General features: G+C 31.0%; 1 protein-coding gene across 1 annotated transcript; it reads right to left on the bottom strand.

Annotated features, from left to right (window-relative positions):
* Positions 1–3,817: 3,817 nt before the first annotated feature.
* Positions 3,818–16,235, bottom strand: LOC126881877 (bystin). The gene is made up of 2 exons (XM_050646527.1): positions 15,988–16,235; positions 3,818–5,057 (listed from the first exon to the last, which is right to left on the bottom strand). The coding sequence occupies exons 1-2, from the start codon at positions 16,117–16,119 to the stop codon at positions 3,927–3,929; spliced, it is 1,263 nt and encodes a 420-aa protein (XP_050502484.1). The 5' UTR covers positions 16,120–16,235; the 3' UTR covers positions 3,818–3,926.
* Positions 16,236–16,302: the final 67 nt, after the last annotated feature.

The following is a 16,302-nucleotide window of genomic DNA, read 5'->3' as shown; positions in this document are numbered from 1 at the left end:
AAATACAGGGTGTTCCATTTAAGAAAACTCAGAAAATACTCATTCCGAATTTCGACCAACCCTGTATACTAAAATTAACAATTTAGCTATACTAATGATTCTTAACAATAGTAGACTATATTAAAAATCATTTAAACGTAAGTAGAGTTTTATATATCAAACTACTACAATTCTACAGGGTGTGAATGTTGCTACGAAATTAATAAAAAAACGTAAATATCTCTTAAATTACCCTGTATAATATTACAAAACCTCATATTTTAAGAAAGGAGGTATTGAGGAGAATCCAAAAATGTAAAAATATACAGGGTGTCCCATTTAAAAGAACGGAGTTATAAGCAACTTCCGGTATAACCGAAGAGACGAAAATATTTTCATTTAATAGATCATCCTTCAAAACCCCTTTATTCCAATTTTCATGATTCTCTTACCTTTAGTTCTCGAGATATTTCTAATAGGCCCTTTATTTGCCTCACCCTGTATAGTCCTGTCGCCAGGCGGGTACAACGGCCTCCTTTATTCAGATGGACTTACCCAACTTTTTTTTTATGTATTTTGACCCGTAGAACACGAATTTTTTGGGTAACAGTTGATCCGGATGTCGATAATATTGTTATAAACAAAGAACTTGAGGAGTTACTTAACAGCAATTTTTCGCAAAACAAAACATTTTTTTGGGCCATTCTAAGCAAAAAATATTTTTGCAAGTTTTTTCGTAGGGTGCATAGTTTTCGAGATAAACGCGGTTGAACTTTTAAAAAATCGAAAAATTGCAATTTTTTAACCCGAATAACTTTTGATTAAAAAATAAAATACCAATTCTGCTTATCGCATTTGAAAGTTCAAGTCAAATTCTATCGGTTTTGATAATTTGCATTGCTAAAAATTAATTCTTTTATTGTTAAACAAAGCCATACACACATAGTGCTTGAGTGATGTTTTCAATGCATTTCTCATTTAAAATCGAACGGGTGGGCACTCCTACAAACAGGTTATTTCCACGTACCATGCGTTAAAACGCATGCATTGGGCACGGGAAACACTATTTGTTTATAGCTTTGTTTGACAATAAAAAAATTAATTTTTAGCAACGCAATCAAAACCGGTATAATTTGACTTGAACTTTAAAATGCAGTAAGCAGAATTGCTATTTTATTTTTTAATCAAAAGTTATTCGGGTTCAAAAATTGCAATTTTTCGATTTTTTGAAAGTTTAACCGCGTTTATCTCGAAAACTATGCATCCTATGAAAAAACTTGTAAGAACATTTTTTGCTTAGAATGACCCCAAAAAAATGGTTTGTTTTGCGAAAAATCGCTGGTATGTAATTCCTCAAGTTCTTTGTTTATAACAATCTTATTGACATCCGAATCAACTGTTACCCAAAAAAATTCGTGTTCTACAGTCAACATACATAAAAAAACTTGGGTAAGTCCATCTGAATAAAGGAGGCCGTTGTACCCCCCCTGGCGACAGGACTAAAAATAGTACTTATAGCCGCGTGAGAATTATGGCCTGAGGGAACGATTTTCTTAATATTATAGCAGTCAATGTGTTAAGTACAAATTTAAGCATAATGATGCACTTAAAGTTTACTCTGATATAACATTAAAAATATTGATTTTTGGAGAAAAAAAATGTTAATAAACATTACTTTGTTCTATAATTCCTGTATTTCATTAGATATTATAATTATTTCAAAAAAATATCTTCAAAATTATATTTTTCTGTATTTTTCAGTGATCTTTTACTTCTAGGACTCAGCCAACTGTTAAGGGGATGGGTACGTAGTTTCTGCTCCAATGCTATTCAAATGGGATTCATTTTTTTTTTCGAATGAGAAAACTAATAAGTTTTTTTGAAAAATTTAAACGCAAAATGAAAGATTACGTTATAAGCGAGGGCCGAAAGTCCCTGAGAACTTCTATAATATTTATTTTAATAAGTTACAGCTGATTTTTAAATTCAAATATCTCATTCAAAATAAACTTTTTATTTATTCTAAGGAACTTTCGGCCCTCGGTAATAATTTAGTCTTTTATTCTGCGTTTAAATTTTTCAAAAATATTTATTGGTTTTTTTCAGGATTCGAAACAAATAAACACAATGTCCGTGGAAATCTTTTCAAAGTCTACCTTTGTCATACAACGCACTCAGTCGAATAGAATATTGTCAGCATATTGTCAGTCAGACAGTGATAATCAGTGACAATTTTACATATTTGACATGGCATCGGGAATATTTTGAGTTGTTGATTAAATAATATTGATAGTGTATTTGATAAATAATAATTGATTTAAGACGTGAACTTAAGGCCATCGGTACGTAATTTGTAAATATTTGACGGCTATCCCTACTTTTTCTGTCTTTACACGCCAAATTACGTGTAGTAAAATTTACACTGGTATGGATATGTAAACATTACTAGAATGTCATTCTACTTGACAATGTCATCATTAACTTTATTAAAGAGATGGCTTTTAAATGTTCTTGGATAACTGTTATTTGTATAATTGCAAATTATTAATTCAGTTAATAAATGTGATAATTTTTTCACTAACTATGTGTTCAGTGATTGTAATAAATATGTACAACAAAAACTAATACTCAATCGAGAAAAGAGGAAGTGTTACTTAAAGTGATTTTTTAATAATATATTGTTGCTATATACTTGGATCACATAATATATCCTGTTGTATTCTCTGCTTGGATCTTCCATAAATAATAAACAATAAATAATTTTTTATCAAATTCACGTCTTAAATCAATTATTTATCAAATACATTATCAATAATATTTAATTAACAACTCAAAATATTCCCGATACCATGTCAAATATTTAAATTTTTCACTGTCTTGTCATCATATTCTATTTGACTCAGTGCGTTGTATGACAAAGATAGCGAATGTTCGATTTGGAAAATATCACCACGGCCATGGTGTCCATTTTTTTCGAATCCTGAAAAAACTAATAAATATATTTAAAAAATGTAAACGCAGAATGAAAGACTAAATTATTATCGAGGGCCGAAAGTCTCTTAGAATAAATAAAAAGTTTCTTTTGAATGAGATATTTGAAATTAAAAATCCCACTACATTTTCTCTTAGTTTTTTATCGCTGCAACTTATTAAAATAAACATTATAGAAGTTTTCAGGGACTTTCGGCCCTCGGTAATGTAGTCTTTCATTCTGCGTTTCAATTTTTAAAAATACTTATTAGTTTTCCCAGGATTCGAAAAAAATGAATCCCCATTTAAACAGCATTGCAGCCGAAAATACGTACCCATCCCCTTAATAAAAACTTATTTATTGTTTATTATTTATGGAAGATCCAAAGCAGAGAATACGCCAGGATATATTCAGTGATCGAAATATTTTGTTAAAGAATAAAGATGTTCAAAATTGTAAGCGTTTCATAGTAATATTATTAAAAAATTGTATTATTATTAAAAAATTACTTTATCACTTTTCCTCTTTTCTCGATTGAGTATTAGTTTTTGTTGTACTGTAGATAAATTATTACAATCACTGAATACATAGTTAGTGAAAAAATTAGTATATAAATTAACTGAATTAATAATAATTAAGACAATTAACTTTACAAGTAACAGTTATCCAAGAAAATTCAAAAGCCATCTTTAAACTTAATGATGACATTGTCAAGTAAAGTTTACATATTATCCATACCAGTGAGAATTTTACTACACGTAATTTGCCGTGTAAAGACAGAAAAAGTAGGGATAGCCGTAAAATATTTGCGAATTATGTACCGATGGCCTTAAAATCATGTCCTAATTTTCTTTTTATAGAATCATATCTTTTTGTATTTTTATTTCGAAATAATTATGCATAAGCCTATAATATTTAATTTTACAAATAAAATTCAACTTCAAAACATAATTGTTAACAACTACTTATTTAATATTTAATCAAACTCCATTGTGGGCATAACATCTTCTAAGTCTCTACACTTGGCATGCTGCAACTCTCTTCTAATTTCAGGAGTAAGAGTATGGTGATTTTGCTTCTTTAATAACTCCAATAAAGCTTCTTTTTGCTCTGATGATATATCAGCTTTGTACCTCTGAACAAATGTTAAAAGAGCTTGATGCCACAGCACTGGTAGTTCTCTAGAGTCCGTTTGGAATCTTACAAAGTGAAACACACAAGCATCTACTACTCTATAAGGCAGAGCATATTTTTTATCTAAGAATATTCTTAAAAATATAGAGTTGGCTCCAGTATAATCCATTTCAGCAATTTTTAGAAGGGCTGCAGATGAATGAAGTATCGGTATAGAATTTTTAGCAACCACAGACCCTATTATTATGGCTTCTCTTAAGGTGCAGTTACCACTTTCCAATAAAGGCAACAAAATACCTTTCATAAAAGCTCCTGGTTTGAACAAAGACTTTCGTAGTGCTTGGTATAGGTGAAAGTTCAATCTTTTATATTCCATTAAATCATCCCTTATCCTTGGTAGGAGAACTAGGTTGTAAAACCTCTGAGCCATATTTTCTTTCAAATTTGATGCAAAAATTCTAGTAGCTTGGTACATTGCAGCTGCTGACCACGTTGGTGGGTCTGTAATGTACAATATTTGCTCCCAATTTTTCAATTTGGGTATTATCTTAAATGCTTTTGGTAGTTTTCCACTTCTATATTTTCTGAGAACATCCCTGACACCTTCATACATCTGTTTAACTTTCACATCCAGATCTTGAACCTGCATTGAACCAGCATCACTGAAGTGAGTGTCTAATTCAGTTTGTTTTTCAGTAATTTTTTCCATAATAATGTCAGCAAGAGTTCTACGTGGCAAAGGATTTTTGCTCATGAACATATCGATTGCTTTTTCATCATCTTCATTAATTTCAATATTTTCGTAATATGCATCGTCAACAGTGTCATCTTCTGCTTCATCAGATTCGTCTGAATCCATGGCATCTAAGCTTACAAATTTATTTTTTGACTGCTGGGGTGTGTTTTCTTCTAGTTCTCTTTGCTGGGAACGAGCAGCTGATAGAATTTTCCTGGATAAATTTGCATCCACATACTAAAAATAAACAAAATATGATATATTATGTATAAAGATGTCAAAGTTATATTATTATGTCGGTGCTACTATAGTATGCTGTCTACCATCAGGTATATAAACACATAAATAAGAATTATTATTTTAATTTTACAAATAATCCTTTGTTATTAGAGCTTCATTTTCCCGGCCCTTTTTGATTTCCCGGGAATCGGGAGTCGGTAATTTGGATTTCCCGGGAATCGAGAAATTTAAAAATAAAAAACTGTTTTTTTAATTTAATTCTTTATTATTTTTTTAATGCAATCAGTATAAAAACGTATAAATTTGAATACTAGAAAGCATTAAAAAAATTTTAATGTTTTAAAGAAAATTTTAAAAATTGGAAAACTATGTGTTAATCTGAATTTTCTTTGTTTTTATTAATAAAATATGTTTTTAGGAAACACAAATTGTTAACCGTTTCATCCTTCAGGCTGGCTCTTTTTTTTGTGCAGAAATTTGCTGACATTGAAAATGCCTGTTCGCTTTCTGTTGATGTAAGTCTTATACTTTTTAATGCAGTGGGCAATTTTTTTAAATGTCCGGTCAGCTCATTTGAGTTCTCGTACAGCGCAAGCTCGTGTTTAATGACCTTTTCAAGATCATTTTTATCAACATTTGAATTATTTTGAGAACACACAGCTGTGGCAGACTCAATTGCAGATGATAACTTTTTTTTTTCAAATCATCAGTATTGGTATACGATGAAACTGATGAATCCATATCACTTTGATGATCTGTAGTTTCAGTCGATTCATCTTGATCCTGAGAAAACAAAAATTTTATCAAATCAATAGCTAATCAATTTATTGTTCTTTTATTAGATAGTGGCAAATGTCTGTTTTCAGTCAAGTCCTTGTTTTGCAGATATCGCATCAACGTAATCAAATCAGTTTGTCGGCGCTGGTTAATATGGTGTTGTAACGCCTCGTAAAATTCTTTTGCCAAAGCTCCAGGTTCTTCGCTCAATGCTTTAAGTAAAAAATTAAATACACCTTCAGCTGTTAAAAGAGTAGCATCTCGCCGACTAAGCGCGTTTATAGCAATTGAAATGGGATACAATGAGCTGTGCAAATCTTTAAGAACGTCAATTATGTCATCGATTTGAAGATTTCCTAAATTCAATTCATCTAACACAGCTGAAATTGAAGCATTCACGGTTAAGACTCGCTCAATCATAGCATATGTGCTGTTCCATCGAGTTTTGCAATCTAATAGAAGAGATAGCTCCTTCCCTTTGTCGGATTTGATGTAATTTTGAAGAATTGTGTTGCGTACTGGCAAGTTTTTTAATGTTTTAACAATTTTACGCACCCGTTTCAATGCATCACATATATCAGGTCTCACTCTCACTGTTTCAACTTCTGAACGATTAAAACTTGCTTCGGTTTCATCTTCATTTTTGTCGGGGGAGTCACTGTCACTATGATGACCACCATAATTTTTTTTTAAATAAAACGTCTAAAACCTTAAGATGAATAGCGTGATTGAAACACTGTTGATGAAGCTTGGACCACTCTCGTCCAAACTTTACCATGACACTCGCTCCATCAGTTGTCACACCCACGATATCTGAGAGGCTCAGCTTAAGCTCATTTAATTTTGACATTAGAAGCTCCTCCATTTTTTCTGAAGGGCAACTGCCAATTATTCTTTTTAAACCCAAATTGTAAAAAGTGCCGTCAGATGTGTGTATGTTTACATTCATAAATCGTCGGTTTTTGAGGCTGCTCCATTCATCGAGAGTAATACTGAATTTACTTTCTTTAATCTTGTTGATTTCAATAACTGTTTTTTCTTTTGCCTCATCAAAATATGCGTGCATTAGGTTCATAATATTTGTGGCATCTTTTGGCAAACTATGGCCGCAATCACTCATTGCTTGTCGGATAAATTTACTTTTGGATACTGCATGTGCTGAAAATCCATCCACCGCCAATAATTCTGCCACAATTTCCTCCTTTGAAGATCTTTTCAAAAAACTTAGCATGGACGGTTGCACTTTTATTTTTGTTGGAGGTTCATCATCTTGTAATGATGTACTCACTAATGGAAACCCTTCCATTTTCTTATGAACTCCTCGGAGATGTTTGATTAAACCCGAAGTTGATGAACCTTTCACACTAATTGACTTGATTTTTCCCATGCACAATAAACAAACTGCCCTTTCACCTTGTTTTTTAAAATATTTCCAAACAGATTGCCTTGAATTTGACATGGCAAAGGCTCTCCTAGTCGACGATTAATTATTTTATGATTAGTAGTGACTGATTAGTAGTGATTAGTCGTCACCAGTTACATCAATAATATATTTAACATAATATTTCCTTGGTAGTTCCCTATGCTTAATAGACTAAATTCTTCATAATCATAATTTTAACTCAAAGTAAATATTTATGTTATCTGGATGATTCAAAATGAATCAAATCGGTTGCGTCCCATAAACAAGATAATTTTTATGCTGACCACTAGGATATATTATATATGATACATTCTGATTTAAGGCCAGAATTGGAAGGTTTAAAATAATATGGGTAATCGAAAAAGAAATATTTTAAGTGGAATAATTTAAAATGATTATTAAGCAGACAGGGATAATAATTGCATCATATTCATTTATTCCTTGTGAGTTAGTAATAAATATCTCTGCTGATAATTTAAAATATAATATGAAAAAAAATCTCGGGAATTCCCGGGAATCGGGATTTCTGTTTTTTACTGATTTCCCGGGAACTTCCCGGGAATGGAGCTCTATTTGTTATATCTCTGTTTACTATTTTAGTTGGGAATAAGCCAATTTTCTGGCTTGTCCCCAATTAAAATAATAAATTGATATGGCAGAGCATTGATTTGTAGAATTGAAATAATAATTCTTCTGATTTATGCGTTTTATTCACTTTGTAAAATTTCATTATAGTGTGCAAACCCTCATGAGAAAAGATTAAAAAGATTATGGTATTGTTTAGCCACACAGGTAGGTATACAGTGCCAGCAAAAAATTTTTACAAAGTGAATAAAACTCATAAATCCGAACAATCATTGTTTTGGTTTTGCAAATTGATACTTTGGCTTATAAAATTAGCTTATATTGCACATTATAATAGGGGCAGGTAGACCACATACTATAGTAGCACCATTTTGTCTTTCTTCAACAAAAAATAATTTTGTGTAAGCTTTACTTTCTCATAAATCAAGGATAAACAATGTGATCATGCATCGCAGAAAAAGATTTTCCCTTATGATTTTTGCAATTCTGGACCTCGGAGGTAAACTACACATGTCGACATGGTGTTATTTTGAACAAGTTCCTTTAATCCACTTATTTTATTAGTTGGTTATATATTGGGTACCTATATATTATCATTAAAATATGGCCATATTGTCCTTCAACCAATTATGGGATATATCAGATTTTTAATAACATCCTAAGTGCTCTAAACTTTGTTGCAAACACAGGCTAAACACAATTGCTCGAAATGACATAGTGTAGTTTACTTCCGAGGTCCAGAATTATACTTATACTCTACTGATTATTGAACATTTTAGTTGACTCTTAAAAACAATGTGTTTTATGTGACCTGTGCATCTAGTTATTGGTTATACAGGGTGTTTCAATAAGGTATGTCATAAATTAAATCACGCATTACGGGGACAAAAATAAATTGATTGAATCCAACTTACCTTAGTACAAAAGTGTACACAAAAAAAGTTACAGCCCTTTGAAGTTACAAAATGAAAATCGATTTTTTGAAGATATTCTTCTTTAGCGACGAATCTATTGAGGGTAAAATTTGATTTACCACGCGCATGCGCACACCGACAGTATGGTATTAGTGGTTATACGGGCTCTGATTGGGTGTTGAAATTTTGAAATGATCTGTCAATAATTGTTCAATATGGAGATTATGGTTAACAAAAATATTGTATAATATTAGTTTTTATTGATGTGTGGACAGAAATAAAATAAAATTTATAATTATAGTGAGTTTTTAAATAGTTTTGAAAAGCCGCAGGTACGTAATTTTAAATGTTTCAGTTGGAAATACCTAATAGTTTCAATACCTATCTATTAGGAAAATGTAAACAAAATAATGTAGTTACCTATTAGTAGGCAATGCTTTAATTTACATAATCTGATTACGAACAAACTTTCTAAAAATCTTCATCTCATATATTGTTTTCTTACACTATACTTTGTTATATTTTATTTCGACAAAAATCAAACTAATGATTTTATTAAATTCATATAAATTTATGGAGTAAACGTTTAGTTTGTGTATATTCCCATATGACGTACACGCGGATGTGGTCTAGTTTGAAATGCCGCGGCATGCCGTCAGCTTTCGTACAGCGCGGTAGAAGTGAAGTGAGTTCGAGCCCCAAGCAAGTTATTATTTTTTTATTTTTTTTTTATAGATTTTATGATTGTAAGTACTATATTATTATATAATTTTTGAAGATATTCTTCTTTTTTGAAAGTGGTAGATAAGAAAGTTAGTTTGATTTTTAAATAAAATAAGTACAAATAACCTTTTAAGTATATTTACTTCGTTTAAATTACCTATAATAGAAGAATATCTTCTTTTGTGCGTACAAAGTACACACACATTCTTTTTTTTCATATATCGAAGTCTCTTACAGATTTTTCATTGAAAATGGACATGTGGCATTCTTATGGTAGCAACATCTTAAAAAAAATTAAAGTGAAATTTGTGCACCCCATAAAAATTTTGTGGGGGTTTTGCTCCCTTCAACCCCCCAAACTTTTGTGTATGTTCCAATTAAATTATTATTGTGGCACCATTAGTTAAACACAATGTTTTTAAAACTTTTTTGCCTCTTAGTACTTTTTCGATAAGCCATTGTTTATCAAGATATTTTGAATATTTGTCGAATCCACCACATATTTGTATATGGTTAAGGTTAAGTATCTATGATATACCTGTTAATAATCTAAAAATTTATTTATAATTTACATTTTTAGGTATATTTTGAAGAAGAAGCCACATCTCGATAAAAGGTAACTTATCAAAAAAAGACTAGGAGGCAAAAAAGTTTTAAAAACACTGTGTTTACCTAATGGTACCACAATAATAGTTTAATTGGAACGTACACGAACATTTGGGGGGTTTAAAGGAACAAAACCCCCATAGGATTTTTATGTAAACATATTAAAAAAGAAGCCGCATTTCGATAAAAATTGGCTTATCGAAAAAATACTAAGAGGCAAAAAAGTTTTAAAAACGTTGTGTTTTGCAAAATCTGTGACTTGAAAACACTCTATATTTCAACACGTTGCACATATATTCACAAAAATTTCTCCAAACAGACACTAATAGAACATAATTACCAAACTAGAGGTAACATCAAAAAGGACCTAGTATTACCACAGTTAAGTCAAGGAATAAGCCAGCATTCTGTGATTTTTAGGACACCCAAGTATTATAATTTACTACCAAACAAAATAAAAGAAATCAAATCAATAAAAAAGTTTAATAAAAAAGTAGTTGATTGTATTACTGGAAACAAAACACAATTCGAATTGTAAATTCTGCATTTTTTTTCTAATTTGGAATTCTTAATATCTATAAGTTGTTTTTTTTTACATATTATACAGGGTGTCCAGAAACTCTACCGACAAACGAAGACAGAAGATTCCTTAGATAATTTTAAGATAATTCAGCCCAATTCACCTAGTGCGAAAATGCTTCTTAAGGGAGCTAGAGCTCTTTGAAGATGGCGTCATGAAATTAGTTTTTCTTAAATACCTCTAGAACGCTTCTATTTAGAAAAAAGAAAATTGCTATGCATATTTACCTTTCAGAGATGAATTGATTCCATCCATTGCAAATTTATAGTACCGGTCATAGGCGTCCGTTTTGGGTAGAGCAACAGGTATTTTATCGCATAACTTTTTTGTCCTTAACTTTTATGCATTTCTGACACCGGATTATTAAATTGTGAGGTATTCTAGTACTAAAAGGTACTCTTGTCGGTAGGACACACCGTTTTCTAGAAAAATCGATTTGAAAGTTTTTTGTTTTTGGAATTTGAAAAAAAATTGAAAGAACTTTTCAACAAAAAACGAAGTATTTTACCAACATAAATTAAGAGTAACTTTTAGTACTCGAATACCTCATAATTTAATAATCTAGTGTCAAAAATGCTCAAAAATTCAAGACAAGAAAGGTATGCTATAAAATAACAGTTGACCTACCCAAAACGGACGCCTATGACCAGTACTAGAAATTCGCAATTAATGAAATCGATTTATCTCTGGAATATAAATAAATGTACCAGTTTTCGTCTTTCTAAACAGTTTTTTTTTTAATTTTTTTTTTTAATTCATAAAGCGAAAAATTTTCTAATCGATGTTTCTAGAAAACGGTGTGTCCTACCGATTTAAAACAAGAGTACCTTTTAGTACTAGAATACTTCACAATTTAATAATCCAGTGTCAGAAATGCATAAAAGTTAAAGATAAAAAAGTTATGCGATAAAATAACTGTTGCCCTACCTAAAACGGACGCCTATGATCGGTACTAGAAATTTGCAATAGATGGATTAGATTTATATCTTGAAGATAAATACGCGTACCTATTTTTGTTTTTCTAAATAGAAGCATTCTGGAGGTATTTAAGAAAAACTAATTACAAGACGCCATCTTCAAAGAGCTCTAGCTCCCTTAGGAAGCATTCTCGGACTAAGTGAATTGGGTTAAATTATCTTAAAATTATCTGAAGAATCCCCTGTCTTAGTTTGTCGGTAGAGTTTCTGGACACCCTGTATAGTTTATGTTGTTTACTTAGTTTTAAGTTAAATTCATAATAGTTTTGATTCTCAAATATTTTTTATAACTAATTATAACTAATGTTATGTTTGTTTATAACTAATAATTTATATTTATTTAGGATTTTTCTATAGACACACACAGATGTTTTCACATCTAGGTGTCTTTCTGTACATTATTATACCTAGTTAAAATTGTAAATTTTGGTTAATAAATTGAATTGAATTGAACTAATGGTACCACAATAATGAAATAATTGGAACGAACACAAAAGTTTGGGGGGGTTTAAGGGAGCAAAATCCCCATAAAATTTTTATGGGGTGCACACATTTCACTTTAATTTTTTTTTAAGATGTTGCTGCCATAAGAATGCCACATGTCCATTTTCAATGAAAAATCTCTAGAGATTTCGATATACGAAAAAAAAATGGATTTTCATTTTGTAACTTCAAAGGGCTGTAACTTTTTTTGTGTACACTTTTGTACTAAGGTAAGTTGGATTCAATCAATTTATTTTTGTCCCCGGAATGCATGATTTAAATTATGACATACCTTTTTGAAACACCCTGTATAAAGTTAGATAAACTTAAATATCAGTTTATATGGGATTAAACTAAAATTGATTGTAATTAGAATTACATTTTGCATTTTTCTTGACATTTTAATTACCAATCTGGAAAGGACATGGCACACATCTTATGGAAAATATGATGTTACTCAAATGAAATAAAATTTACATGAATAGATTGGTCTCGAAATTCCAATCATTTCGTATCATTTTGCCAACCTGAATTTTAAATAATAACAGCGTAAATTGTAATTAAATTTTATAGAAATCCCATTTTTGAAGTCCATAAAACTGTCATTTATAAATACTATTATAGTCGAGGAAATGAAGCTGAAAAATGGCAAAACCTCGCAATTTTTTCGTCCAGCATTGATTTGTACAAAAATTTGGGATTAGGCTCATTACACCCTCTAGTTCATTTTATGTTGAGCCGTTGTACGCTTTTGGTTTTTTAAGGGTGAAAACTACCCCTAATTGTAAAAAATTATAAAATAATATTTTAAACTTTAATATTGTCAACATTTGGTTCTTATTAGTTACATAATGATTGTTTTATGCTTTAAGATATACTATCATAATATTTCAACCCTTAAAACCACCCTTGTTGGAGCTATATATAAAAAATTTACTTATCCTAACAGAATAATTTCTGCCCAGGACTGCCCTTCTCGGTAGATTTCGGTAGATCCGGACGGCGCAGAACCGTCCAGATATGGGGAGGTCCGGATATGACAGGTCCGGATATGGCAGGTTGTACTGTATTTCAATGCTTAAAAACCACCCTTAATACCATTACAGTTTTCATAAGTAGATATTTTCATAGATCTATACAGAAAAAAAGTAGAATTAAAGAATAATTACAAAAACAATTATTTACACAAAAATACGAATTTACAAATATGTACAAATAGAAATACAAATAGTTTTTTAGTCATCTTCCAGTATACGAACCGGTTCAGTGTTATTATACATACATTGAAAATTATCCATAAGCGGACTATCCGAATTTTTCGAAAAAAAAATTGTTTTATAAACATAGCTCCTTCATTTTTTTCGATAAAAAGTTTTTTCAAAAATGACTGTAGGATTTTTGAAGAGTTATAAGACTGTGTAAACTAAATTCCGTAAGATCCCTTAGTTTTTAATTAGGATGGGTTTAAAGGGCTCCAATAAGGGGGTGTTTGTCGTAAACAGAGGTTTTAAAAAGCTATATCTCGCTAACTGTTCACTGTAGTGAATATCTATGCACAAGAGAATTTTAGTTACTAAAAAAGCTACAATTTAGTAGTCCATCATTTTTTTCGTATCTCCAGTATTTTCGGAGATATTTTTAAGTAAAAGGTGAAAAATGGGAAATTCCAAAAAATTTATTTTTCTTTAAACTCCAATTTTTCTAAAATTAGGTCTTTTAAATAGGTCAATCTTTTTGGGTGTATTGATAATACGAATATAAAAGGAATTACAGACAGGTGAAGACCAATTTTTAATTAGGAGGGTAGTTAGAGGGTTGTTTTCACTGATTTTTTCAGAGAGAAGCAGGTACTGACCTTTTTTTGATCATAAGTCGTTTAATTTTCAGGCTATAAACTTTTTATTTTTATTTTTTAAAAGGCGTAACTGTATACTTGAAAAAAGATTATTTAAGTTTCCTCGAAAAATGCAAAGTTTTTCCGTTATTTTACTTTGAATATTTCAAATTATGCATTTAACGAGAAAAGCTAACTTTTAACATGCCGTATCTTGGTTTGTATTGGTCTTAAAGATATTACAGAAGAAGAATTTGGTTTGTGTTACTAAAAGATACAATTTTGATATCTACCTACAGTTTTTTTTATTAAATGGATATTTTTCGAGGTATTCTCAAAAAACCCTATAAAAAAGTCGATCTTTTCATCGAAAAACTGTTACTTTTAAGCGCGAATAACTCGAAAAATATTAGTTTTACTAAGGAAATGTAAAAAAATTTTTTTCTTAGAATTACTTTTACATTGATTTACATGGTTAAAATGTAATAAAAAATTCCCGCCCCCGAGATGGGGTGGCAACCACCCCCAAGGTTTTAGCGTACAGCGGCATGATATAGAAAATGATCCTTGGACTATTCCCTACCTTCTGTGAACATTTCAAGTAAATCCATGCTGGACAAAAAAATTGCGAGCCAAAATGCTTCATTTCCTCGACTATTAGTGTAGTGGCTATTGAAAAGGGCTTACCCAGCGCAAGCTAAGCTGATCAGAAGAACTATAAATATACTTTTGTATGCCTGGCTAAATTATATATTCAAAATTCTATCACAAAGGAAACAAATGTTGTTCTAAAGCTATTTCCTTAAGTGGCATTTTTATAATGAAGCATTTTCAATGGAAAATAAGCCACAATTTTACCAAAAAAATTAATTTATTAACGTTTCGACGCCCAAGTCGGGTGTCATTGTCAAAATACAAAATAATACTATATTATTCGAATCTCTAGCATGAGAATTTTACTGCCATCGTGCATTTGGTTGTGTTTTTAAAGACAGATCACATGCTATGATTTTTTGTGGCGGATATTCTTGAGTTGGGGTTGATTTCATGTAATCGAATGAACTATCTTTTAGTAAAGTTGTCCCAGGAACGCAACTCATCGATATTGGCAATATCATTTTAAAGTCTTCTACTTTAAAATGTATAAATACATGCCTGAATTGCCGATATAAATGAGTCAGATTAAATAAATTATTAGAAGAATTTTTTTACTAAGCAACAACATTTTTGTTTATTTACTTAGTATTATTTTGTATTTTGACAACGACACCCGATTTGGGCGTTGAAACAATAAATTCATTTTTTTTTTATTTTTTTTATGGTTTTTTGGTAAAATTGTGGCTTATTTCCCATTGAAAATACTTCATTATAAAAGAAACAAAATTTTGAATAGGAAAGGCCTGCGTGGAGTCTGTTCTGATGTACGAGAGTGAGGTATGGACGTTAACAGCAGTAAATAGAGCAGAAGTGCTTAAGTGGTTTGGTTACATGCTTCAGATGGATGAGCAGCGTTGGCAAAAATAGATATTACAGTGGAAACCCCCAGGTAAGAGGAAGAGGGGAAGACCAAGGCTATCCTGGAATGAAAATGTAACAAAAGCCATGGAACGTTGAGATTTGGAGGAAGAGGATATCCAGGATAGGAATAGATAAAGGTTAGGTGTGGGGATATTTAAGTGTATCTGCAAGAACCTAAAGGATAGTCTTATGCCTAGGTATTGAATATATGCCTAGGCAGTGCTGGTACCATACCGGTACCTCTTGGGACAAAAAATAAAAAAACAACAAAATTATAAACAAATTCCTAAATTTTTTCCTTGTTCCCAAATAGCTTTAAAACGCCCTTACTGAGGCTAAATTTAAAAAGTTTTCACCGGGGCGGACTCCCCTTATGAACACTCCCCAGATCCCCCGGAACATTGCGTATCGAACCTATATTGTTACAAAAACAGCACTGTGCCTAGGTATATCTCTTTCATGGGCCTTTATGCCCATGTATACGTATTAGGTATATTATATACTCACTTGTTCTTCTTCATCTTTTCTAAGACGTATTTTATTTCTATTTTTACTTTTAGCAAATTTTGTATTTTGAATATCTTGTTCTAAAGGTACATTTTTCTGAGGAGGATTTGATTTTTGCTTTACTTTGCCCATATTTTAAGCTATGTTCTAGATATTTTTTTATAATTAACTATTAACCTATGTTATGGTAAACACACGTGTAGATGACAGATGGATGACAGCAGATGACAGTTAAATCAGTTAAATATAGATGGAGATGAAAATAAAGTAGGAAGCACAAGGTTGTCATTTCTCTATGGTAGGAAGTCAAAAGTC

This window comes from Diabrotica virgifera, chromosome 3, assembly GCF_917563875.1.
Source record: "Diabrotica virgifera virgifera chromosome 3, PGI_DIABVI_V3a".
In the NCBI taxonomy this organism is placed as follows: Eukaryota; Metazoa; Arthropoda; class Insecta; order Coleoptera; family Chrysomelidae; genus Diabrotica; species Diabrotica virgifera.
This window is presented reverse-complemented; position numbering and strand designations above follow the sequence as displayed.